At 38.3% G+C, this 25,786-nt stretch overlaps 1 protein-coding gene across 1 annotated transcript in view; it reads left to right on the forward strand.

The window, feature by feature from the left end:
• LOC139727036 (endothelin-converting enzyme homolog) overlaps positions 1–25,786 on the forward strand; it is a 182,199-nt gene that overhangs the window by 133,397 nt on the left and 23,016 nt on the right. Inside the window, exons 6-10 of the mRNA XM_071638016.1 lie at positions 1,796–1,948; positions 5,819–5,884; positions 20,767–20,883; positions 21,538–21,630; positions 25,339–25,472. Coding sequence (XP_071494117.1) covers positions 1,796–1,948; positions 5,819–5,884; positions 20,767–20,883; positions 21,538–21,630; positions 25,339–25,472 — 563 coding nt within the window. The remainder of the gene's footprint in view (positions 1–1,795; positions 1,949–5,818; positions 5,885–20,766; positions 20,884–21,537; positions 21,631–25,338; positions 25,473–25,786) is intronic.

Consider the following 25,786-nt stretch of genomic DNA (forward strand, 5'->3'; position numbering starts at 1 on the left):
TTGGATTTCTTGGTAAAATGAAAACGTGTGCAAACTTTGTGTTCTGAGGGATAAAAGGAAGGGGTCAATGACCTGAATCTTTTAGGTATAATATCTTACCAAAGTCACTCTACAGTTCTCCAATGCTTCGTGATGATGACACCTGTCACTCATCCTCTTGACAACCTCTTTTCTCCTCCGTCCTATACATCTCACCTTCAATTTCTCCTCCACAAAAACAGGCCAACTCTCATCACCTAACACATTATTTTACAGGAAGTGAATGGGTCGTGCATTTTCATACTGTATTATGGGAGTTTCTTTATCTTAGAGTGAAGTGATTAATTGTGGTTCGTACATTTACTGTATTATGGTACACATAGTTTCTTTGATATTGGAGTGAATTGGTTAATTGTGGGTCATGTCATATTTACCTCTTTACCACCACTTTCTAACCGTACTTTCTCAGATAAACTTTCATATTTTGAATACTATGCAATCATTAGCTAAATTCTGTTGAGCACCTTCGCTACAGTGTACTTGTATGTAAGTGGGGAAAATATAGTACTTACTAATTTTTTGCCGTCCCTATCAGTTATCTTTTTTTTTTTTAAGATAGCAGTTAAACAATGATTAGTACGCCAAGAACAAATGTGTAGGAAGCTAGAAAATGAGAAATGAAGATTAAAAAAATAAATTAAAGATTGGATGCTTGTTATCATGTTTGATAATAGTCATCTTCATATTCATATGACGACATTCATATTCAAGACGTATATCTTGACCCTGTATGCTGTTGAGACTCTGTTCCTGCTGGTGTATTTGGTTATACCCTGTGAGCTTACAAACAGAGTTTTAAAGTTCATACGGGGCTAGATTTCTAACATTGTTCACAGGTTTCAAACTTACTCCAGGACTTGATTGTGAACACATACAAGAAACTTGTTTCTTTTAGGCGGATTGTCTTCTGACGTATGAAAAGTCCAGAAGCAAACTGGAATTGCTTTCTGGAAACAAAGAGTTTAGTAGAACTTGTTATTCTTACATGGTCAAGAGTCAGGAGTTATTATGCAATATAAATTGTTTAACCTCCAAAACATGGTTGAGGAGTTGATATTTTACTTGACCTTGAATTCCCCTCCCAATCATATGCGTATGTAACTGAGATTGTATGTGCATACACTTACTTGTAAACTATCTAGAATTGCACTTTTGATTGACTGGTCAAACAGTTTGTGATTATACAGCCTGAAGTATTGAGTATTCATTGGTTGCTGCCACCAGCAATCTTTCAGTGTTTTCAAAAATAATCTAAAAACTCAGTTGTTCCATTAATGATTTCATTTCAAATCATATATATGGAAGGAAAATGAGCTAAATAAATGTATTATGGTCATTATTATTATTATTATCATTATTATTATTATTATTATTATTATTATTATTGTTATTATTATTATTATTATCATTATCATTATTATCATTATTGTTATTATTATTATCATTATTATTATTATTATTATTATTATTATTATTATTATTATTATTATTATTATTATTATTATCATTATTATCATTTTTATTATTATCATCATCATTATTATTATTATCATTATTATCATCATTAGCAACTACAAGTCAGGGAGGAGGAGACTCATTTCAGTGTCTGAACATCCTGTTTTTTTAAACATGTTCAACATTGTGATTAGAAACTGGATTTAAAAAAGATAACAGTTCTTTTGTAAGTCTGAAACTTCTCAAATGTGTCATGATCCTGGGGCTCAGAATTCAAACAGTCTTTCCCCTTTCCTCCCAGTTAGGAGGTTGGAATGTGACGGGGACGTTCAACGCCAGCACGTACAACTTCAACCACACGGTGAAGGTCCTGGAGTCGCTGTACAGCGAGCAGCCGTTTTTCAGCCTCTTCATCGGCAGCGACGACAAGAACTCCTCAAGGAACATTCTCCAGGTGAGTCGTGCTCTTCTCCCGTGTCGAGCTCTCTCGATATTAAAGGACAAGTTCACCTTCATAAACATAAGGATTGAGAAAATGCAACAATATTAGTAGAACACATCAGTGAAAGTTTGAGGAAAATTGGACAATCGATGCAAAAGTTATGAATTTTTAAAATTTTTGTTTTGGAACCGCTGGATGAGGAGACTACTACAGCTTGTGAGTCATATGCGTACAACAGTATGAAGAAAATATAAAAGAAAATTCAACATATTTTCACTTTTTTCGCATAATAAAAGAGCAATTGACTTGCCTCTTTCTAAAGGCAGGGGGAATAATATTACCCATAACATTTATCGGTAACGAGTCAGGGGAATGTGTACTTTTTTCAAAAGATGGAATTTTGTGAAATTCTCTTTATATTTTCCTTATATTGTTGTACGCATGTGACATCTAAGTTATTCATACAGTGCAGTAGTCTTCTCATCCAGCGGGTACTGCAAAAAAACTTCAAAAATTCATAACTTTTGAACGGATTGTCTGATTTTCCTCAAACTTTCAATGATGTGTTCTACTAATATTGCTACATTCTCTCAATCCTTATGTTTATGAAGGTGAACTTGTTCTTTAACAATTGCTGTGGGTCACTTTGATGATGTGCAACATGATATGTCAAGATGGAATTAATCTTACCTCAGTTGAGAATTTGTTTTGATTTGGTGGTGTTACTTTTCGTGACTGTTTTGTGTTTTTTAATTTTGTGCAGCAGTCTGAAATTAATGAAAGTGAAAGAGAGAGAGCTGGAATCAGAGCATGTATCATTTCCACACAAAGGATAGAATGACTGGTGCGAACTTTGACCTCTATGTATGGCATTCATCTGCGTTCTACTAAAATGTGAGATACTTGTACCATTCCTGTGTGATAATGATGTTTAAATGTTTTGGGAGTGAAAACATAGTCAGCTGTCTTGAAATGTAAAAAAAAAATGAAGACAAATAGAAATAACTACTAACAAGCAATCATATTATGTGACTAAATAACCAACCGACTGACTAACCTAAAAGGTCACACACTGTTCTTTCACATGCTTTGCATTTCAGGCAGCATGTTTTCAGTATTAAAGCAAAAACAGTTTGGGCATTGTATTGAAAGAAATCAAGCAATTAACTCCAAAATTACAATTCAGCAAAAATGGAACAAAAACAAACATGTGAACTTAAACTGACATTGGTGATGCAAGTCACAAGTATGCTTGGATGCGCCACTCTGTAATGTTATATGTGTACATCAGACATGCAGTCTTAACCCATTGAGGACAGTTTGATTTGCTACATACAATGTACAACACACATTTCCCATAGACGCTTGCCCGAGTATACTCGGGACTCGTCCTCAATGGGTTAATGCTGGTGGGATTCTAACGCTATGGCTCAAGCACTACCTTATTATCCCTCTGAAAAAAAAAGAAAATGTGGGTCAGGGTTGACCACTGCCAGAGTATCCAGCACAACTTGCCTTTACAGAGTTTCCATTTCACACCATAGATCAGGAGTTGGTCGAAATCAGTCGAGCTGTAGCGATGAGGCGCCCGAGGAATGTAGTGGCACGGAATCCAGTAGCCCAATTAGCATGTTTAATTTCATTATGATGGTTCTCGTGCCCTGGAATGCCGCAAAATAACGGAAGATGATGAATGGAAAGAGTCAAGTACGTAAACAGTTGCTTGGGTGTACCACTCTGTGCCACCCCATCTATTCATCAGTTGGTATTTTCTTATGCAATCAAGTCAGTATACAAACTAGAAAAGAGTATGACATCATAAACAAATACTAAGTGCTTGAATTTGTGGCCTGGCATATCAAAACCTTAATGACTTCTGCAAACATTGATTTTACGACCTCGAGGTATTTCCTTTTATCGTAATTAGGACTCTAATTTTTTAAAATAAATGATTTATGATCTGCAGCATTTCTTTTTTTTAATGCAAAACTTGCCATGAAGAAGTATGTGAGTGAGCTCACTGGTGCAATGATGAAAGTGTGAGAAAATTAGGTCTGAAGTTAAGCTAAAATTCAAACTTTTAGCCAAGAAGGAAATTTAAAGATACTATGACAAAATGCTTCAGGTGAAATGGGAAAACTTACTTGAATTTCAAAACATCTGCTAGACAGCAGGTATGCAAAGTTTTGGGTTTTGAGCTAATGTCAGATGTATTATTTTACAGCCAAATCAGGCTGTTTTCTAGTTTTCTCATCTGATGGCATTATTTTTCCTCTCTCTTATCCGTGAATCAAATGGCACCGATATCTTTACTTTGCATACCTACTTGCAGTAATACAGGTTTGATGTGTGGACATCTTGATCAGAAAAAGACAGGAATTTTGTTTCAATATGAAAGAAAGATTTAGTATCTCTCTTGTTTTGGTGTAGTTATTCCTAAAGATATGCCCCAATAGTGTATCTGTGTTTGTATGTGTGTGTGTATGTGTGTATGTGTGTGTGTGTGTCTTCCTTGTGTTGTCTACATGTAGTTTTGAAATTTTTGAATTCATGTATAAATGACAATTTTCTTAGAAGAGAGTGATCTGTGAGACTTCTAGAATATACTAACAATTCAAAGCAATTCTTTTTAGATAAAAAGTGATATCATGATAATTATTCCAAACTAAATTTATGAAAGTTTTAGAGCTTTTTGAATACTTTCATGGTAGCTAGTGCATTTGCAAATTTGGGATTGTAGTCTTTAAGTGCAAACTTTCTTACCCTTTCCAAGCTTCTCTGAAACTCCCGTGAATGAGACCCAATAAAAACAAGAGTCTGTGCGCGACAATATTTCTGCAGGTGGCTGCTTTCACTCAACACAAAAACATTCCTCCACAACAACCCATGAAGGCCTGGCCTATCGCAGTACGGAGTGTAGGCCAGTGAACTTTGACATGCCTTCCGTAAATTCACTTCAAAACTTTGAAAAGAAGATTTTAAAAAAGATAGGAATATCGCATACAAACCAGCGTTGGCAATTTGTCCATAGTGACTGCTGGCAAAAGAAGAGTTTTTGATCTTAAAGCATAAACAATCCATCGCAAAGGAAGAGTTTTGAAGCAAGGATAAACAATCAGTTGCATTTAATTTATTTGGTTGAGGTTAGAACCGTGACACTGTTACTTAAATAGTGGTCGGAATCGTTGAAGCAGCTCCCTCTGTGGAATTTTCTGTTAAGTGTCCGTTTCCCCTACCCCACCCCTTGTGATTTATTGGCTGTTTATGTCACTTGAGGAATTTTCATTCCTCTCATTGCTGGTAACTCTTGTCACACTCAGAAAAGTTTAAATCTTGACTCAAATCTTTTTTTTTTTTTTTTTTTGTGATGGTGGTACAGTAGTCGCCGCTTAATCAGGAGGGGTCGGGACAGGTTTTTCTCATGTGTTTGAATGGGGCTCTTGCTTTTTTTAAGGCATTGGCTGGTGTTCCAGATTATTGGGTGAGGGCTGTACTTTGCTAGTGCTTTTATGGGGCAGGTTTTTTTCTTCTTTTTTTTTCACATGAAAAAAACCCACACTATTATGAGAGGTGGTGGATTGATTAAGCTCTGATTTTGAAACAGAAACTGGTAACAAACATGAAATGATTTGTTGGCTAAATTTGGTTTTTGCACCTGTGCATCAAAATTTGAATCAAGTTTGTCTGTTGTTGCACCTCACCAATAAACATGGAATCCAATGCCATTGCCCTTTGCTGATATCTTGTATGTGTATGTACACTTGAGACAGATGCACTCTGTATAGTAACTTAAGCAAGAAATTTTTGAAGTGATTGTCTGCTTTAAAAAAAATATATAGTGACAACAACAACAAGAAGAATCTTTCCTGTTTTCTTCCCCAGATTGCTCGATCTGGATTACTTTTACCTGATTCAAGCTACTTAGTCAACAAGACAGAAGATGATCCTGTGAGTATGCAAACTTTTGTTGTTGTTGTTGTTGTATTTTTGTTTTTGTTTTATCTTTCATTAGATTGTTGTTGTTTTTTGTTCTTGATTTTGTCAGTGCTTTTGTTGTTTTCTTAGCAAAGCAAGACTTGGAGAGAGAGAAATGGGAACATATTGTTTGACCTCCTTCAAGGCAGTAATGCCTTTATATTTTCTCCTTTTTTTTAATAGATTCTACAACCATACCATGAAGTCCAGGCCTTGAAATAGGATTTTGGAGGGGCAAGGCCATTTAGAAAAGGGCACCTTTTCCAAGAGGCCAGCCATGAAAGGGCACTTAGGTCAGTCAGAGGGGCACCAAGGCCACATTGAAAAGGGCATGTTGGGTGTTTTTTTAAAGGGCGATTTTTGCGACGTTGCAAGAATTTTATGTTTGTTTTTTTCATATTCTAACAACAACCCCCCCCCCCCCCAATTACATAATATATATACAGTCAACCTCGCGTAAGTCGACATAATCGGGACTGAGCAAAACACGTCGACTTACGCGTAAGTCGACATTTTGTCGACTCATAAATGAAAATTAATTTCCTCTGTACAGAGTAAGATTTGGATCACGATGCAGATCGCTACCCATATATCTTACTCCTTTTGCCGCCAAAACATGCCTACTGACATGAGCAACAATAATGTTTTAGTTCATGCATAAATCTTGCGCGGGTTAGTAACGACGACAACGCACAATTCCCAAATCTCTAGAGAGATTTTGAGAGAGCGGGATCGGAAACCTAGGCCCGTTTCTAGACACTTAACGTTTTAAACTTAATTTGAAATATCAAAGGCAAATTCCCCAAAATTGAATTAAACTTTGCGATTTAAATTCAAGTGCGTTGCTGGGAAGATATGCGTGTAATTTTGCATGATTCTGTCGAGATTATTTTTCAGTGCCGACTGAGTTGAAATATGTGTGATTTTCCTTCCCTAAGTCGCCATATTTGTTCTCCTCCGATTCGCAACATTATAACTACCGCTCTGTACGGCGCGGGCCTGTCTGAAATAAGAAGAAGAAAAGTTTGTTCATCCGAAAACGACATCTTTCGGACTACTATAACCTCCGTAAAAACAAACCTCTTACCATTGTCGGACTAATTTAACTTTGGACTGAGATTTAAAACTTCGGCATAGCGAACTTTAACAATAATTCGTTATCATTTTTTTCATTGACATTTTGTGAAGCAGCATGCGTTTCGGTAGTTTGAAACGTGTAAATGTTGCGATGTCTTTCCTCTGCAAGTGCAGACTAAGTTCGGTCACGGCGAAAGTTCCGTTACGAAATAAAAAATAATGCGAGCCTTTTCAACAATAACGCACTTCCGTACATTTTTATGCGTTTAAACGCAGTTTCTAGTTTCGGACAAGAACCGCAAGTTTTTTCTGCAACGCTCTTGCGTTTTAAAAACAGATTTGCATTTGATTTTTAGAGTTGCGTTTAAACGCAATTGAGTTTAAATTTCATACAATTTTCTAGTTTTGCGTTATTATCAAACGCAAGTCTTTTCAGCGTTCCGTGTGATTTGATGGACTTGTATTTGATTTTCAGAATTGCGTTTAATTTTTAATTTTGCTTACGATAAGTCTTTTAAACAATAACACACTTCCGTAGATGTTTAGAGATGCGTTTAAACGCAATTTCTTATAGTTTCGTACAAAAACCGCAAGTCTTCTCTGCAACGCTCTTACGTTTGAATACACCGTTACGTGATTTGATGAACTTGCATTTGATTTTTAGAGTTGCGTTTAAACGCAATTGAGTTTAAAAAAAAGTTCCCTTCAATTTTCTAGTATCGTGTGATTATCAAACGCAAGTCTTTCAGCGTTCCGTGTGATTTGATGGACTTGCATTTGATTTTTAGTGTTGCGTTTAAACGCAATTGAGTTTAAGTTTCCTACAATTTTCTAGTTTCGTGTGATTATCAAACGCAAGTCTTTTCAGCGTGCCATGTGTTTTGATGGACTTGCATTTGATTTTCAGAGTTGCGTTTAAACGCGAGTTAAAAAAAAAGTTCCCTACAATTTGCATACAGTTGCATTTAATTTGTAATTTTGTTTACGAAATAAAAAATAATGCAAGTCTTTTAAACAATAACACACTTCCGTAGATGTTTAGAGATGCGTTTAAACACAGTTTCTTATAGTTTCGTACAAAAACCGCAAGTCTTCTCTGCAACGCACTTGCGTTTAAATACAGCATTACGTGTGATATGATGGACTTGCATTTGATTTTTAGAGTTGCGTTTAAACGCAATTGAGTTAAAAAAAGTTCCCTACAATTTTCTAGTTTCGTATGATTATCAAACGCAAGTCTTTCAGCGTTCCGTGCGATTTGATGGACTTGCATTTGATTTTTAGTGTTGCGTTTAAACGCAATTGAGTTTAAGTTTCCTACAATTTTCTAGTTTCGTGTGATTATCAAACGCAAGTCTTTTCAGCGTGCCATGTGTTTTGATGGACTTGCATTTGATTTTCAGAGTTGCGTTTAATTTTTAATTTTGCTTATACGAAATGAAAAAAATAATGCAAGTCTTTTCAACAATAACGCACTTCCGTCATTTCCGTAGATGTATAGAGATTTATTTAAACGCAGTTTCTAGTTTCCTACAAAAACCGCAAGTCTTCTCTGCAACGCTCTTGCGTTTAAATACATCGTTGCATGTGATTTGATGGACTTGCATTTGATTTTTAGAGTTGCGTTTAAACGCAATTGAGTTTCAGGTTCGTAACAATTATTTTCTAGTTTCATATGATTATCAAACGCAAGTCTTTTCAGCAACGCAATTGCGTTTAAATGCAAAAGTTGCGTGTGATTTGATATCACCTGCATTTGATTTTTTTGAGTTGCATTGTAATAAATCTTTTTAGAAAGGGCCCTGGTTTTAATACCGCTTCGGAATAATCAACGTTAGAATATTCGGATTTACAAAAACAGGGGCAGGGGGCACATACCCCCCCCCCCCCCATTACTTTTTGGGGCACCATCAAAATGTGCCCCCTTTTCTGGAATATGCCCCTTTTTAGGAGAATGGGACCGATTTTGCACCTTGGCAACTGAAAGTACAAAAAGGGCCTGGAAGGAGCACAGGGGCAGCTCTCGGGGGGGGGGGGGGGGGGGGGGGGCAGGGGTACACAGTGCCCCTCCATCTTTTGGAGGATCAACTAAATGTGCCCTTTTTTCTTTGAAGGTGCCCCTTTTTTCCTGTAAAGGGGGGCACACTTTTTCCTAAGGGGCAGTTTTAAGAACCAAAAGGGCACTTTGAGGAACAAAAAGGGCACTTTGAGGAACAAAAAGGGCACTTTGAGGAACAAAAAGGGCACTTTGAGGAACAAAAAGGGCACTTTGAGGAACGAAAAGGGCACTTTGAGGAACAAAAAGGGCACTTTGAGGAACGAAAAGGGCACTTTGAGGAACAAAAAGGGCACTTTGAGGAACAAAAAGGGCACTTTGAGGAACAAAAAGGGCACTTTGAGGAACAAAAGGGCACTTTGAGGAACAAAAATCAAAAAGGGCACTTTGAGGAACAAAAAGGGCACTTTGAGGAACAAAACTTTCAACTAACCAGCCAACCCGTGTTCACATACAGTGTTACGGGGGTGGGGGATCTGCACAATTTTTTTACATTTCATTTCACTTTTTTTCGCATGCGTGCCCTCGATCACATTTACTTTGAGCATGCGGGCATGAATGCAGAGCAAGAGAGATGGCAATTCTCACAGCCGTCCGACATGCCTGGCACATGGCTTGCGACCACTTGCTCCAGACGATTTAATAGCCGCATTCCCCACAGTAACACACGCATGCACATACTGCACCCATCCAACGCGCTCAACCGCTGATTGCGACACTCGACGTACAGACACCATCAACGTACTTCCGTACGTACGCGCGGGCACACTACGAATACAGTCCAGGAAGACTACTACCTAGCTAGTACCCCGCTGCGCTGCGGAGGCAGTCGGAACGGTCAAAGCCGGGTGGCCATACCGTACGTACATAAGTACAAGTGTACGTACATGTCGTCTCGTTGAGTTTGAATCAGATAAGAATAGTGGGACGCGAGTGAACTGAACAGAAGGTATGATATTTGAGATGAGGAAATTTGTTCAAGCTTATTGGAGTGTAGACTTTGAGAAAGGGCATATTATACGTCATATACAAGAACTTTCATTTTAAAAGGGCACCACGGCCACAAGAAAAAGGGCACATTTTTTTTGGCCGTAACTTTGATCACGGAAGAAAGGGCATTGCGGCCAACGAGAGGGGCACCGACGGCCATGGCCGTCGGTGGCCGTCGGTTAATTCGAGGCCTGGAAGTCCTTATAATGCCATTCCTCACTGTGTTCAAGTTGGTTTTATTGAATAGAGTAGAATCAGATGAGCAGAATGACAGAAATTTCATCGAAATTGTATTAAACAACTAAGAAAGTCATGGAACTGAGAAATTTTCAGACTTCACCCCGTGATCGATATCAATTCAAACTTGGTGAGGACTTGTTTGAATGTTAAAACCCCTTCTTTTGATAATTCCAGGCTGGGTCAAACTTTACAACCTTCAGTGATATGGATTTTCTTCCCTACCCTACTAGCCATTCTCTGTAAAGGAATTCTTAAAGAAAGTTTGTGAAAATTCTAGAAGATTTATAAAAGCTTTATCTGGAATAACAGCACCACCACCAAAGTACAGTTTTAAGAAGGAGTTATGATCTGGTATCCCCATATACTGTAAAAAGTGGAAATTTTCGCACATTTCCCGCAACCAGAAATTAGCAAAGAAATAAAAGCATGTGAATATTTTGGCTTGCCTTATGTTCCAGTAGTTGATGTCTTGATTCTGCCCAAATAAGAACACACAAAACTCTTCTTGCCCTGCCTTCGCGCGAAAACATCCACTTTTACAGTAACACAATTTACTCATGCAAGAGTCATCTTGCCAGTTTGGAAGTAAAGGGGCACTGTGCCAACAGCGAAGTTCATGTACTTACACCAATTTGCCCTATAACTGATGATAACATAGGCCTACTTGGCAGTGTATCCAGTTATTTCCATACAGTGTAAACTCAAGCACGATATCCACCACTTGAAGGCAGAAAAAAAAAAGTGGAGGAGGCATATAAACAAATACTTTGAAAACATGGAAAGAAGAAGAACGGTTATTTCATCGCTCGATAGCATGAGCTGTGCCGTAACTCTAACATGACTGTTATTACCCTTACTCTGCAAATATCCAGCCAATGTTCCTCACAAAATGGTCCATAAATGTCTCGGCAAATTCTGATTGATGTGGCAACTGACAGCATTGCGACGGCCCTCAGCACCAGGGCACTGTAGCTCAGTGCTATAGGGATGTATGGAGCCAATATTTGCAGTCTTCACTATGATCCTGTATTTTCATGGTTTTCATTACCGTATGGAAATATTGACATTGGACTTCATATTCACGATACTATATGCACTACATTTGTATCATCAAGTCTAGCTTTAAAATGACATGACAATTCCAGCTAGGAAGTCAAAACTTGTATTTGTGACTATCTCCTTGAACCTGTCGTGTAATTAAACATCAGTTCTTATCGATTACAACAGGAAACTCTGATATTATGAATATCTTTACTCTTATCCTAACACAAGCCATACCCAAATCTAGAAATGTCGCTATGGCGACTGATGCCTCCGCCATAATGCATGATGCTCCCAATAGGTGTATAGGACAATGTCTTCAAAATGTGTGATGACAGTTTCACATAACTGGCAAAATATTGAAATGACAGGTTTGTCAGAAATATCTTGAATGTTCACTTTCCTTGAACTAGGTTTGCTATAATTGGCTATGAAAGAGTTCAGGTACATGTATTTGGGGAATTGAGGATTTTTACTTAACTTCTGACTGACCCTTTTATAAGTTTATGCATTGAGCAATTTTAAAGGTATGAAGAAAGAGTGTAATTTAACAGTGCAAAATAGATTTTTTTTTTGCATTAAAACCTTGCTTTGACCCTTAACCTTTGACCTTTGACCTTCTGGCAGGAAATTTCCAAGAGAATCTCCATTAGGTATACATGTACATATTTTATATTGAATTTTAAGAATAATAATGCAAGCATTGCATATGTATACTAGTACAATGTATATGAGGGAAATAGTAAAAATATTGAGGAGTTGACCTTGACCTTTGACCCCCTGACTATTGACCCATGACCCCTATATTCCCTAGATAATCCCTGCCAGTCAGTACATGCATATGTACCAAGTTCCATGAAGATACATTGAACCATTTGCGAGAAAAGTGAAATTGTAACAGTTTCACCCAACCTTTGACCTTTTGACCTTTGATCTTATGACATGAAACTCTCTCTGGAGAATCTTTACGCAGTAGTACATGTCTACAGTAAGTTTCAAGAAAATACCTTTGGGCATGGCATGGATATGGGGGAAATAGCAACATTTCTAGCATTTGAACTTGACCTTTTGACCTTTGACCTCTTGCCAATGTCACTTGAATTTACTCAACTAATTGCCCCATCATACATCATCCTTGGACCAAGTTTGGGGAAAGCTGCTCCATCCAGTTTTGAGTTATCACATAAACAGATAAATTTTAGGATTTGACCTTGATCTTTGACCTTTGACCTCTGTCCGATTTAACTCAAAAATCAATCAAGTAATTGTCCCACCATACATTATATTCGGACAAAGTTTGGTGAAATTTGCATGATCCAGTCTTGAGTTATCGCGTAAACAGATACAATTTCATGATTTGACCTTGACCTTTGACCTTTGACCTTTCGTCGAATTCACCCAAAATCTAATCAAGTAATTGCCCCATCATACTTCATACTTGGACCAAGTTTGGTAAAATTCCAGTCAATCTTACTCAAGTTATCGTGTAAACGAATGTGGACGGACGTACGGACGTACGTACGGACAGACGGACAACCCGAAAACATAATGCCTCCGGCACCACTTCGTGGCGGAGGCATGAAAATAGAATTGGCTCATAGAGTATAAGTCTTCCATGTGTTTGACTTTTCAACTAGAAGGAACTGCATTGATGGATTGGAATTCCATCTTAATATGTTTCTAGATTACAAGTGCTTCGACCACCAAAATGTGAAAAGAAACCATGAAAATGTAGGCCTATCTCTGTTTTCACAGGAATCAATGAAGTCAGTTACATGTATGATACGTTGTATTTCCTCTGTACTGTATTTGTACAATTTGTATCATATATCATAAAACAAGATTTAAACTGGTGACATCTTTACACGCACATGGTTTTTACTTGAGTGACATTAGTGGTGGCCAGGGCCACTAGAAATTACTGGCGGGCTACCTTTTCATGCCTCCGCCACGAAGTGGTGTCGGAGGCATTATGTTTTCGGGTTGTCCGTCCGTCCGTCCGTCCGTCCGTCCGTACAACACTTTGTACGTCCGTACGTACGTCCGTCCGTCCGCTTTCGTTTACGCGATAACTTGAGTAATATTTACTGGAATTTTACCAAACTTGGTCCAAGTATGAAGTATGATGGGGCAATCATTTGATAAGATTTTGGGTGAAATCGGCTGAAGGTCAAAGGACAAAGGTCAAGGTCAAATCATGAAATTGTATCTGTTTACGCGATAACTCCAGACTGGATAAAGCAAATTTCACCAAACTTTGTTGGAGGATGATGTATGATGGGAAAATTACTTGATTAGTTTTTCAGTAAAATCGGACAGAGGTCAAAGGTCAAAGATCAAGGTCAAATCCTAAAATTTATCTGTTTACGTGATAACTCAAAACTGGATGAAGCAGCTTTCACAAAACTTGGTCCAAGGATGATGTATGATGGGAAAATTAGTTAAGTAGATTTTAGTGACATTGGCAAGAGGTCAAAGGTCAAAAGGTCAAGGTCAAATGCTACAAATGTTGCAATTTCCCTCATATCTATGCAATGCCCAAAGGTATTTTCTTGAAACCTGGTGTGGACATGTACTACTGTGTAAAGATTCTCCAGAGAGAGTTTCATGTCATAAGGTCAAAGGTCAAAGGTTAGATGAAAATGTTGCAATATCACTTTTCTCGCAAATGGTTCAATGTATCTTCGTGGAACTTGGTACATACGCATGTACTGACTGGCAGGGATTATCTAGGGAATTTAGGGGTCATGGGTCAATAGTCAGGGGTCAAAGGTCAAGGTCATCTCCTCAAAATTTTACTATTTCCCTCATATACTAGTATATGCAATGCTTGCATTATTAGTTTCAAAACTTAATACATGCATTACCTAATGGAGATTCTCTGGGAAATTTCCAGCCAGAAGGTCAAAGGTCAAAGGTTAAGGGTCAAAGGCCAGGTTTCAATGCCCCCGCCCCAAAAAAAAAAAAAAAAATCCATTTTGTACCGTCATTACACTCTTTCTTCACATCTTGGAAATTACTCAGTGCATAAACTTATAAAAAGGTCTGTCAGAATTCAAGTAAAAATTCTCAATTCCCCAAATATGTGTACCCGCACTCTTAGAAAATTAAAGCAAACCCAGTTCAAGACATTTCTGACAAACCTGTCATTTCAATATTTTGCCAGTTATGTGAAACTGTCATGGATCACACATTGTGAGGACATTGTACTATTTGCCTATTTGGAAAATCATGCATTATGGCGGAGGCATCAGTCGCCATAGCGACATTTCTAGTTTTTTTTTTTTTTTTTTTATAAGAAAGTATATGTTTGGTGGCCTGATTTGGGTGGGGGGCACATTGATTTAAGGAAATAGATTAGGTCATCAGATGGCAATAGTGATTTTCTGGCATTTACTGTATTTTTATTGAGGTTTGTACCATTTACACAGCACCCACTACACATCTTTCTTGTTGCTGTATCCGGAGAGCAACATGATATAATCATTCAGATAAATGCGTGAAATGGGTTGTTGAATGAGGACTAACTTTCAATAGATCAACTGATCTGTTACATCAAATTCCTTAGATCTATCAAAAATGTCTAAATGTCAATGATAGTTTTTCTTTATTTTTTTTGTAATCTTATTTCTACAGTGTATCTGAAGATTTATGTTTTGTTGTGTTTTTTTTTTCATATGTTCCATTATCACCAAGTTATGTCTTTGAGAAGACTTATATGTGTCACTAAAGTCTTTGTGGGGCAATATCACTGTAGCGCAGAGAGTTAAATTGACATCTACCATGTTTATTAGACCAGACACTTGTAGCTTTGAATCCTTGTGGCTGCAATAAACCCAATTTCGCCTAGACAGGTAGTGTTGTGAAACTCCTCATTTCCCAACTCCACTGATCTAGTACGCACAATGCAATGTATACATAACCGGGCTCTCTAGTCATTAATGGAATATTTAGAGTTAGGTGATGTTTTTACAGACGAGTTTCATGGGACATTTTCCAGATTTCGCATCCATTCCCCTTTACCTGGTCTCAAACTAGGGCTGCGTCTTTCCCATGTTTGAAACGCGTTTTCGATACCCACTATCAGAATGAGTTTACAAAGACCTTTGGGACCATGTTTCTTTAGTTCTTGCATATTTATCATCTTCATTGCCAGTCAAGAGGGAGGCGTTGCCAATGTGCAGCTCCATTGCGCTGTTTGACCCAAGGAGCAGAGATTAGACATGCAGTAGGCAGGTCCAAGCTTAAAACACATTTCAAAATGACTTTGAGTACATCATCTCTGCAAAAACATATTTCTGGCTCAAATGCATATATGAAATTGCACTTTTTTCTTTCAGTAAAAGGTGTTTCTTATCCCGTAATCCAAACAGCCTTTGGGATCATGTTTCTCAAGTTCTTGCATTTATCATCTTCATTGCCAGTCGAGAGGGAGGCATTGTCAATGTGCAGCTCCATTGCGCTGTTTGACCCAAAGAGCAGAGATGAGACATGCAGTGGGCAGGTCCAAGCTTCAAACACATTTCAAAATGAGTAAATCATCTCGGCAAAACCGTGTTTCTGGCTCAGATGCATTTGAAATTGCACTTTTTTCTTTCCAGAAAAAGGCGTTTCTTACCCTGTAATCCCAACAACCTTTGGGATCATGTTTCTCGAGTTCTTGCATTTATCATCTTCATTGCCAGTCGAGAGGGAGGCGTTGTCAATGTGCAGCTCCATTGCGCTGTTTGACCCAAAGAGCAGAGATCAGACATGCAGTGGGCAGGTCCAAGCTTCAAACACATTTCAAAATGAGTAAATCATCTCAGCAAAAACCTGTTTCTGGCTCAAATGCATTTGAAATTGCACTTTTTTCTTTCCAGAAAAAGGCATTTCTTACCCCATAGTCCAAACAGCTTTGCATTTATTATCCCAAATTTCCCCAAAAGTTTAATCAAATTGAGTTGATACCCAACTGCAGTGCTTTCAACTAAACATGTTTGAAAAGCCAGATTGTGGCCATTAACCCTGTTAGGATGGACTGATTCTGCTACAACAGGCATTTCCCATAGACACCTGCCCGAATATACTCGGCACTCGTCCTCAGTGGGTTTAAAGAGGGGCCCTGAAATCAAATGCTTGTTGATTTGTGTTGAATAATATGATACCCTCAACATCACTTTTGTGGTAAAACAAATATCTAGGAACATTCCATATATCTTTAACGATTTTTTCTTCTATTTTTCTTCAGATTACTTGGGAAGAATCCTTCCAAACCAATATTCTTGAGATGACATCTGTCAATCATTGCTAAAGTACTAAAATGTTTAACAACAGACAATGGAATGCACCCTCCTCCCGACTCAGCATAACTTTCATGTTTCTGTGATACTAATGTGACTAACAAAAGACATGGCGAGGGAACATGCAAGTTATGCTGAGTCGAGGGGAAGGTGCATTCCATTGTCTTTTGTTAAACATTTCATTTTCAGTACTTTAGCAATGATTGACAGATGATGTCATCTCAAGAATATTGCTTTGGAAGGATTTTTTGTGGGCGTTCCCAAGTAATCTGAAGAAAAATAGAAGAAAAAATCGTTAAAAAGATATGGAATGTTTCTAGATAATCGTTTTACCACAAAAGTGATGTTGAGGGTATCATAAATCAACACAAATCAACATGCATTTGGATTTCAGGGCCCCTTTAAAGCTCAGCATAAAGGCACCCATAGACATACAGAGAAATCAGCAAGATAGAGGGAGAGAATTGTATATAATGAGTATCAGAACAGAGTGAATTATACGGAGTAGAGACATGATAGAAAGTGGCATGTGATAAGACAGAGAGATATACAGACAGGGCATTAGAGGGAGGGAGAGACATAAAGAGACAGAAACAGAATGCCAGAGAGACAGAGAAAGATCCATAGAAGTGTGAGAGAGAGAAAAAGAAACAGACAGACAGACATACATACAAACATACACTCAAACATACAAAAAAAAAAATGCAGAGGCAGAAAAATATGAAGAGAGGAAGAGAGGGGAAAGAGAGGGAGGAAAATGAAATCGGGTAGAAACTTTGAAGTGTACATACTAGAGCACAGAGAAAACCAAAGGAGGTATGATGATGATATTGTTATATCATAATATGATATAATTGTATATAATATAATAACTCAATAATATGATAAAGTAATCCTATCTTGTTATAATAAGATGATCATAAAATAACATAACAGTTTGTTCTTTATCCAGGGTAGACTATTCAGTGTTGCCACTGCTCTACCAGACAGCCCTACCATTATTATTACCCCAGCATTGCCAAGTACCCATTTATAAATTTAAAAGAAAACCCAGAAAGTCAGAGAAAAATATGAAAGGAAGGATTGACAGAGATATTAACCTGTTGAGGATGGACTTATTTTGCTACAACACGCATTTCCCCTAGACCCCTGCCTGAGTATACTCGGGACTCGTCCTCAACAGGTTAAATGGTGACAGGTACAGTTCAAAGAATAAAGGAACATAGACTAGCAAACCTTAGATGATGATGGGGGGGGGGGAGAGACAGGGTTAGAATTATTATAGAAAGAGAGGAAGAGAGACAAAAAAAAACCCCAAACAAACAAACAAAAACACAAAAGAGAAGCAAAGAAGGTGTTCTTCTCCACATTTGCATAGAGTAAGTCCTGCTCGGGTATCTGTTCCAAGGAAAAGGGGGGGGGGGGGGACAAAGATTCACATTGCATTTTAAGTAGCTATTATTAAGGAGTAGGGGGGGGTAGTGTTATTAAGATGTAGTGATATACAGACATCAAACCCATTATCACATTTCGCGCAGGATTAGACAGTCTCCTGTCCAAGTTCCCTCGTAACATTTTGCTGCTTTATCTCCTTCTTTTCTCCCTCATCTCCTGTTACTTCTTCTTCTTTTTTTCTTCCTCTCGCCCCTGTGGAAGGGGGCGATCAGGTTTCAATTTTGGCCGGGGCAATATGATACGCTGTGATATCTACAAATATCCTCACCAGAAAAAAAAAACAAAAAAAACCGAAGAAAAGAGAGAGAGAAAAAAAAAGAAAATCATAAGGGAACTCAACATGAGAGCAAAGAAGCCAGTTTTATATGCAATATGCCACCTAGACAGTACCGTCTTCGCTGTGCTTCTAGGGACCCTGGACAATACTGTCATATATCTGTGTTGTTGTTATTGTCGTTGGCATGTTTCTTTTCCTTTATAACGTTCAACCGCTGACAGTTAGGGTATTACATGCATAGTGGTGGCAAAATTATATTACTTTGCTCAGAGCATCTCAGAGGTGTGAGATGTAAAGAAAAATAAAAGTGAAGAAAGTGAGCGAAAAAGAGTAATCAAATGCCAAAATGATTGCTTTGTTGCCTGTAGGTCAAGGAAGTTGTCCCTGAGTGCATAACAACCTTTCTTCCCCGTAAGCATGTCTTTCAGCAGCTTGCATTTTCTGAGACTCAACGCCAGCATTTATGATGATTGTAAAGGGAAGTCTAGAAACTGTTAAACATTCATTGTGTTTTGCCAGTGTTTTCGTGTTCCAGGCAATCTGGTAAAAAATGGCAACATTGGTGGAACAATTTCTCCTTTCTCTCTGTTCTGTTTAAACGACCAGGCATTAAACTACTTGCTCTTTTGATATTCACAAAACTGTCCGACTTCGATGAAATTTCTATCTCTCTGGCCATATGATTTTTATCTTTATAGTCAATTGAGCTTTAAAGGGTGTGTACAGTTCTGGTTGAGGTGAGGATTTAGCTTTTAACGTTTTGCGAGATATTCAGAAACCATTCTATGAGATGTCAAAGAGCATGCAATTCTAAGGGGTATCAAAAGTTTATTTGATGAAAATCGGTTTTGAAATGGCTGAGATATCCATAAACAAAGTTAAACAAAGAGATCCTAATAAAAGGCGTGGCCTGTCGCCTTTTATCATTATCACTTTTTTTGGATATCTCAGCCATTTGGAAACCAATTTTCATCAAATAAACGTTGAAACTTTCTTAAAATTGCATGCTCTTTCATATTTCATAAGAGGTTTCTCATCATCTCACTTTAAGGAATGTTCAAAACATGAATCCCCACCTCAACCAGTACTGAACAGTCCCTTTTTAAATATAATGTGTTGTAGAATTGTTAACCCCCCCCACCAAAAAAAAAAAGAAAAAAAAAAGGAGGAAGCTGACTATTTCAGGTGCTTCTTATGCAGAGAAAGGTCAGCCTCTGGAAGAAGTGTAAATTCTCTCGGTGACATTCTACTAAGATGAAATATAAAGTCTCTTTAATAGTGTCATAATGCACAGTGACAAAATGTAAAGTGTTTTTGGTGTAATGCTACTGCTCCTGGAGCATTGCCATTGACACAAGATTCATGCAACACAGTCATGAGAACACTGACAAGGCTTAACCCTTCCAATTCCGTGGCAATGTGCTGGCATACAATGTGTATCTTGCATTTCCAGATTGTGGTGCTCAGTGGCTTAAACATCTTGTCATTGTTCAAATTTATGAAATTCTTCGGTCGAGATGTTTTTCATTGCAACTGATTGAACAAATTGCCCGCCATTGACGTAAATAAGCACTGAATTGATCAGTGTTTTAGTAGCAGCCATGATTAAAGAAATCATGGGCGTACGTACTTCTGGGCAATTTGTCAATCAGTTGCAACTCTTCCTCGTTGTTTGTCAACCAGGACGACTGGAAGAGTGACGCGATGCGATGAAGTGAAATCTCATTTTGTTTGGGTGCATTTTTCACAGCTCACTTGTGCCACGGAGATTTGGGCAGTTGACAGACTGAAAGCTGTTTTGATTATGGGATTAGACATGCCGCGTTGAAAAAAACACACAAAAAAGTGCAATGTCAAATATGATTGAGCCACAGAAGCACATTTCTGTAGAGATGATAAGTGCAAAGTCGTTTTGAAACGTGTTCACACTGTATATCTCGGACCTACCCACGCCAACTACACAATCTCTGCCCCTTGGGTCAAACTGCACGAAGATGGCTTAGATATCAGAAGAAAAAAAAAACCCAACAACAACAACACACAAAGTGGTCCTAATGAAAGGTGGGTCCTACTTTTTATCAGGACCTCTTTGTTTTTGGATGTCTCGGCCATTTCAAAACCAATTTTCATCAAATAAACCTTGAATTCCTCTTAGAATTGTACGCTCTTTCATATGATATTCGTAGGAGGTTTCTCATTTTCTCACAGAAAAGTTGGAAACCTGAAGCCCCATCTCAACCAAAATTAATGCCATCCCTTTAAAAACAGATCAGCATCTTGCATGGTGAACTTTAAGAGCAGAAAAAGCAGCACATCTGCACTATACGATGCTTGGATGGACAGAGATATTTGGCTAGGTATTGTGAACTCAATCTCATGTACATCCGTCAAATTGTAGTAGTAGCATTATCATTTCATATTTTGTGTTGTTTTCTAGGTACTCTCAGCGTACATTAAGTACATGGTGAAGGTTGCGACTCTGATTGGCGCAGACGAGGGCGAGGCAACGAGGCAGATGAAAGCCGTCCTGGAGTTTGGACAAATGATTGCAAACGTGAGCAAATCTTCAGAATGCTAGCTCTAGCCTCTTCTATTACAAGTACTCGACGAATATTTGTGATGATGCAGACAGCGATGTTTGAGATGATAATGGCGGTGGTATTTGGGATGAAAGTGGTGGTTATGGTTGACATTTGAAAGAAAATGTGACGGCGTGGATTCCGGACATCTGGTGAAGTGTCTCTCTGATAAGGCAATTGAGGTGGTAACTATGGTGATATGGCAGTCAAAGTGGAGTTTGTGACAGCAGTGATGGTGATGGTATTGATTTTTTTGTTGTGGGTGTGGTTGTGGTTGCCAAGGTGATTTTGAAATTATGTTGGTAATTAAGATGTTGAGGTTTTAGCAATGCCTCAATAAAACACTTCATTCTTTTTCATTCATTGCATTGTAAATAATATTTCGTATCATTAAATTTTCTATAACTAACATTGCCTGCGTCATTGTCATTATGTCGTAATATTTTTGCTATCATCATCATAATCGTTGTCAGTGATACTATTCAAATTGCTGTCAGTATACATTGTATTTAATGTTATTTTTTTGATCATTGTAATTATTGTTACTTTTATCATAACTATTTTCATTGTTATTGAAATTATGGGAATGATTAGCTTTAAAATTGGTGTCATTTTATTGATATCTGTAGATTTCGGTCAGAGATGACAGTCCGGATGATAGTGATCCAGAAATGCTGTATCACCTGAAGACGATAGAGGAGCTTCAGACCCTCATGCCAGCGGTGAGTTGGAAAGCTTTATCCCTTCATTCTGTGAGAAATGTAGTATTAACCTGTTCCATCTGGTAACCTGGTGGCCTGTGTATTAAGTCTATGGAGATTTCAGAATTCAGTGGTTGAAGGGATGGTTTAGTATTGGTTGAGATGAGGATTTGACTATTTTTTGTGTAGTCCTTATATGTGATTGCTTTTCCTGCCCGTTTGTCATTTTGCCTCTGACGAAGATTCTGCCAGGATTGAAAGCTCAGGCCCCTTTTGACTCCAACCTATGTATTTATGTGATACTAAGAAACCACCTATAAAATGTTACAGAGCATACAATTCCAACAGGAATTCAAAGTTTATATGATGAAAATTGTTTTAAAAAAAGTAAAATAAAGCAATCCTAATAAAAGGTGTGTCCCACCTTTAATTAGGATCACTTTATTTTGGATGTCTTAGCTATTTAAAACCAATTTTCCTCAAATAAAATTTGAATCCCTCTCGGAGTTACATTGTACAAACCGTACATGCTCTTTCATATGTCATAAAAGGTTTCCTATTATCTCACAAAAAAGTTGGAAACCCGAAGCCCCGTCTCAACCGTAACTATACCATCACTTCAAAACATTAGAAAGCGACAAACACAAAAATGTGTGAACTTCATTTTGCGCTAAAAAAAGAGAATAGAGGTTGCATATGAAAATAAACGACGGCAACAAGACAGACACAGTCTCGGCAATATAAACCATCTGGCACCCCGCCTCCACCTGCAGTCATGGCTGGATGGTTTGCTCTCTCGTTAATACACTTTGTAGCTCCTCTGACCTTTTTATCTTGATACCTTATTCGTAGCATCTCACTTCTCCCCTCTTTCGCTGTGGCGGGCATGCGCCAAATTGTGTCGGCAAAATTGTCCCACTTTCTGTGCTTAACTGGGGGTTAAAAAGAAAAACAAAGGAAGAGAGAGAGAGAGAGAGAGAGAGAGAGAGGGAGAGAATATTAAGCGTGTGATGTCTTGTGTAAAATGTCAAGGTCACTCAGCACCGCTGTAAGGGGATCGCGATGGATACAAATAAAGGAAGATGTATGCGTGCCGGGCTTGTTGAAGATAGTCATTTTTTATGAAGTGTTTCACACCCCCTGTAGTGAAGTGTCATCCCGTGCTCGTGGCTTTGTGCCCTCATAAACCTAATTTGCCGGGCAGCTTCGTAGATGCCTCGACTGAGACGCCTTAACTGCGTAGTGTAACGAAAGTGACCGTTCAAATCTTATGCGTCGGTAAATTACTCTTTTTATGATAGTAGCCCTCATTTGTACAATGTCGTGGTGGTGCCTGGGGGGACATTAATAGTAATAACAAGGCCATTGTGGCTTTTTGCGGTGGCTACACTAATGTGATAAGCATTTTACAGGTGTTTCATGGCGATATTGTGACATTTATGAACTGAGGAGTGAAACCTTCTATTCTATGATGGACTGAGGTGTTAGGGACGTGATGTCCAACCAGAACTGGGGAAATGGAATGAGAGTCAGGAATTATTCTGATTTTGCCAAGCATAATGGTATGACCATCCAGCTCAAAAACCCACGAAAAGTTGCAGATTAGGATTCTCTGTCATGTACAGTGTACCTAAAAATGTAATATCGGTTGAGCAACTCAAATTGTTTATAAGTTGGTCTTACTTGGGAGAGAAAACCTTTTCTCTACCTACTGTCCAAATTTGGTGGCTTTCAATAAAATCAAATTTGAGATATTAGCGTTTTTGTTTTTTTCTTGGCAGGTGCTGCTTTTCACTTGGATTAGAGACCCAGTATATATTCATTAATACCCCTGCACAGCACGCCTGAGTAACCTTAATATCTAAATCCCCTTTTCTCCCTTTTCCAAGAAACTGCACCTCCTGACTCCTCTTATTTCAATAATTTTTTTTTGAGTGGATTAGGATGATCCAATCTAAAAAAAAATCATTTAAAAGCTCAGAACTTACTCATTTTAAACTTCGTAGGAAAGGGGAATTTCATTTTGGCCTAATTTCTATGGGCTTTGAGTCAGGCAGTCACATAATGTATGGTAGGCTGTGCTTAGAGTTGGCGCATCCAATTCTGTTACAGACTAAATGTCAGACAAATCTTGGAAGAAAAAAAAAATAACAAGGGGGAGGGGGTGGGATGGGGATGGGAGGGGTGGCTAACATTGCACAATCTGTGACTTTTGTTGGAAAAAAAAGAAGTTAAATCTTCATGCCAATCAAGAGACATTCATTCGAAAAGAATGCAAATTAGAACACAAATAAACAAACAAAATCAAATGAAGAATATAAAGATTGTTCATTTTCAATATTGCCGACCGCTTTAAGGGGAGGGGAAGGCTTGGATGGTCGGAGAAAGTAATTTGCCTCATACTGTTCGACGACCAATGACTACACATCTGAAGATGAACTCTAAATGAACCACGGAGAGCTCCTAAAAAAGACCCTATCCTGCAACGTCCTGGGTGGTGCCATTTAGTGAGGCAATGGGATGGATGTATGAGAGTCACGAATGTAATATTCTGGTAACATGATTTCTATGCATGTTTGACCCATCAAGTCCAAGGAGCTAGAATTCTGTGGTTTCATGCTGCATGTCTTTATGATTATTCTATACATTTCTTACTATATCTGATCATTAGGCAAAGTAAAAACGTGAAACCTTTTCATGTAAGCCCTATATACAGTGTACCCTGCATTTTGGTCAATTACTGTTGTTACAGATTATTATATATAAAAGAACAAACAAACATGTAATGTGCTAGATTCTTAAGTGATCCTTACATTGGCACCATAGTTTTAGAAGATTAAAGATAATGTGTCTGTCTCAAACTGACACTTTTTTACAATCATTTTATTCTGAATTTGTGCAAATTTGATGAACCTGACCAGTTCCATCTGTAGTGAAAATCTTATAAGGCCCTGTGAAGAAGTTTGGCAGAAGGCACACAGCACAACAACAATCCTTGACAATTGTACATGGTTGAGTTTTATCCATCGCCTAATGTCTGTACACTGTATTGTCATTCTGTCGTTCAGTCTTTAGTTGAAATGAGGCTGTGTTTTTAAGTTGAATTCAAATGTCACTGCTTTCGGAAAGTTGGAAAGTGATGATAGATGTGCCGTGGTCGAGTGGATAAGAGTGCTTGTTTCTGAATCACATATGCGTGGAATGGGTTTGTGGGTTCAAGCCCAACAAAGCCTGACATATTTTCTCTTTAGCAAGCGCTCACATTGCTGCTCTCCACCCAGAAGTAGGGTACCCTGTAGGATGGGAATGTGTAAGTTGGTTGATCAGCATGAGAGTGCCTGTGAGATGGCGACTGGCTGGAATGCTCCCCTGGGAGTGGAGAGTGAGCACAGTCAGGTGCTGGTTGGAAATAATGTATCCAGTGAATGGGGTAATAGTCTGTAGCTGTTACGTGCATTGAAATTCTTGACAAGTCTGAAATGCGCTTTATAAAAACTACAATGTAAATATCACTATCATTATCATAAAACAGTGATAGTTTGAAAATTTGTTATAGACAATTGTAGGATCAAGAGATGTTATACATGTAACTGTTGTAAGTGGATAGAAAATATCAGACTTTTTTTTTGGGTCAGCTCTTTAGTAAATGAACATGTGTTACTAAAATATCAAGGAGACGTTTATGGTGAAGACCCTCTTACTTCGTCGCTTCCCTTAATATCCCAACAGCTGGACTGGTTAGGTTATCTCCAGTACCTCTTCAACGGCACAGATGTCCTCATCACGAAAGACGAGCCGATTGTCGTTTACGCTCCGCAGTTCCTCCAGGATATGTCGGACTTAATACTGTCATCGGATCCCATGTAAGTGGGCAATCTCGCTGTCAGAGGGCTTAAATGCCGTGTATTGCCGTGCTAGAAATATTTGATGGATGTTATTGATTTGTGTGGACTCTTAAAGAACCCTCTCAAGCTAGCCGACAGTTTGCATACTAAAAGTCTGGGTCCCCTCCCCCCCCCCCCCCCCCCCCAAAAAAAAAAAAAAGAAAGAAAGAAAGAAAGAAAGAAAGAAAGAAAGAAAAGGAACAGAACATAATGAAGATAATAACACAAGCTTCCTTACATTGTCATTGATACACAGAAAGAGAACTGAAAGTTGGTGGATACAGCACTGTGAA

The sequence above is a fragment of the Diadema antillarum genome, unplaced genomic scaffold (assembly GCF_040938485.1).
Source record: "Diadema antillarum isolate AM-2024a unplaced genomic scaffold, OU_Dant_1.0 seq00000112_RagTag, whole genome shotgun sequence".
NCBI lineage: Eukaryota > Metazoa > Echinodermata > Echinoidea > Diadematoida > Diadematidae > Diadema > Diadema antillarum.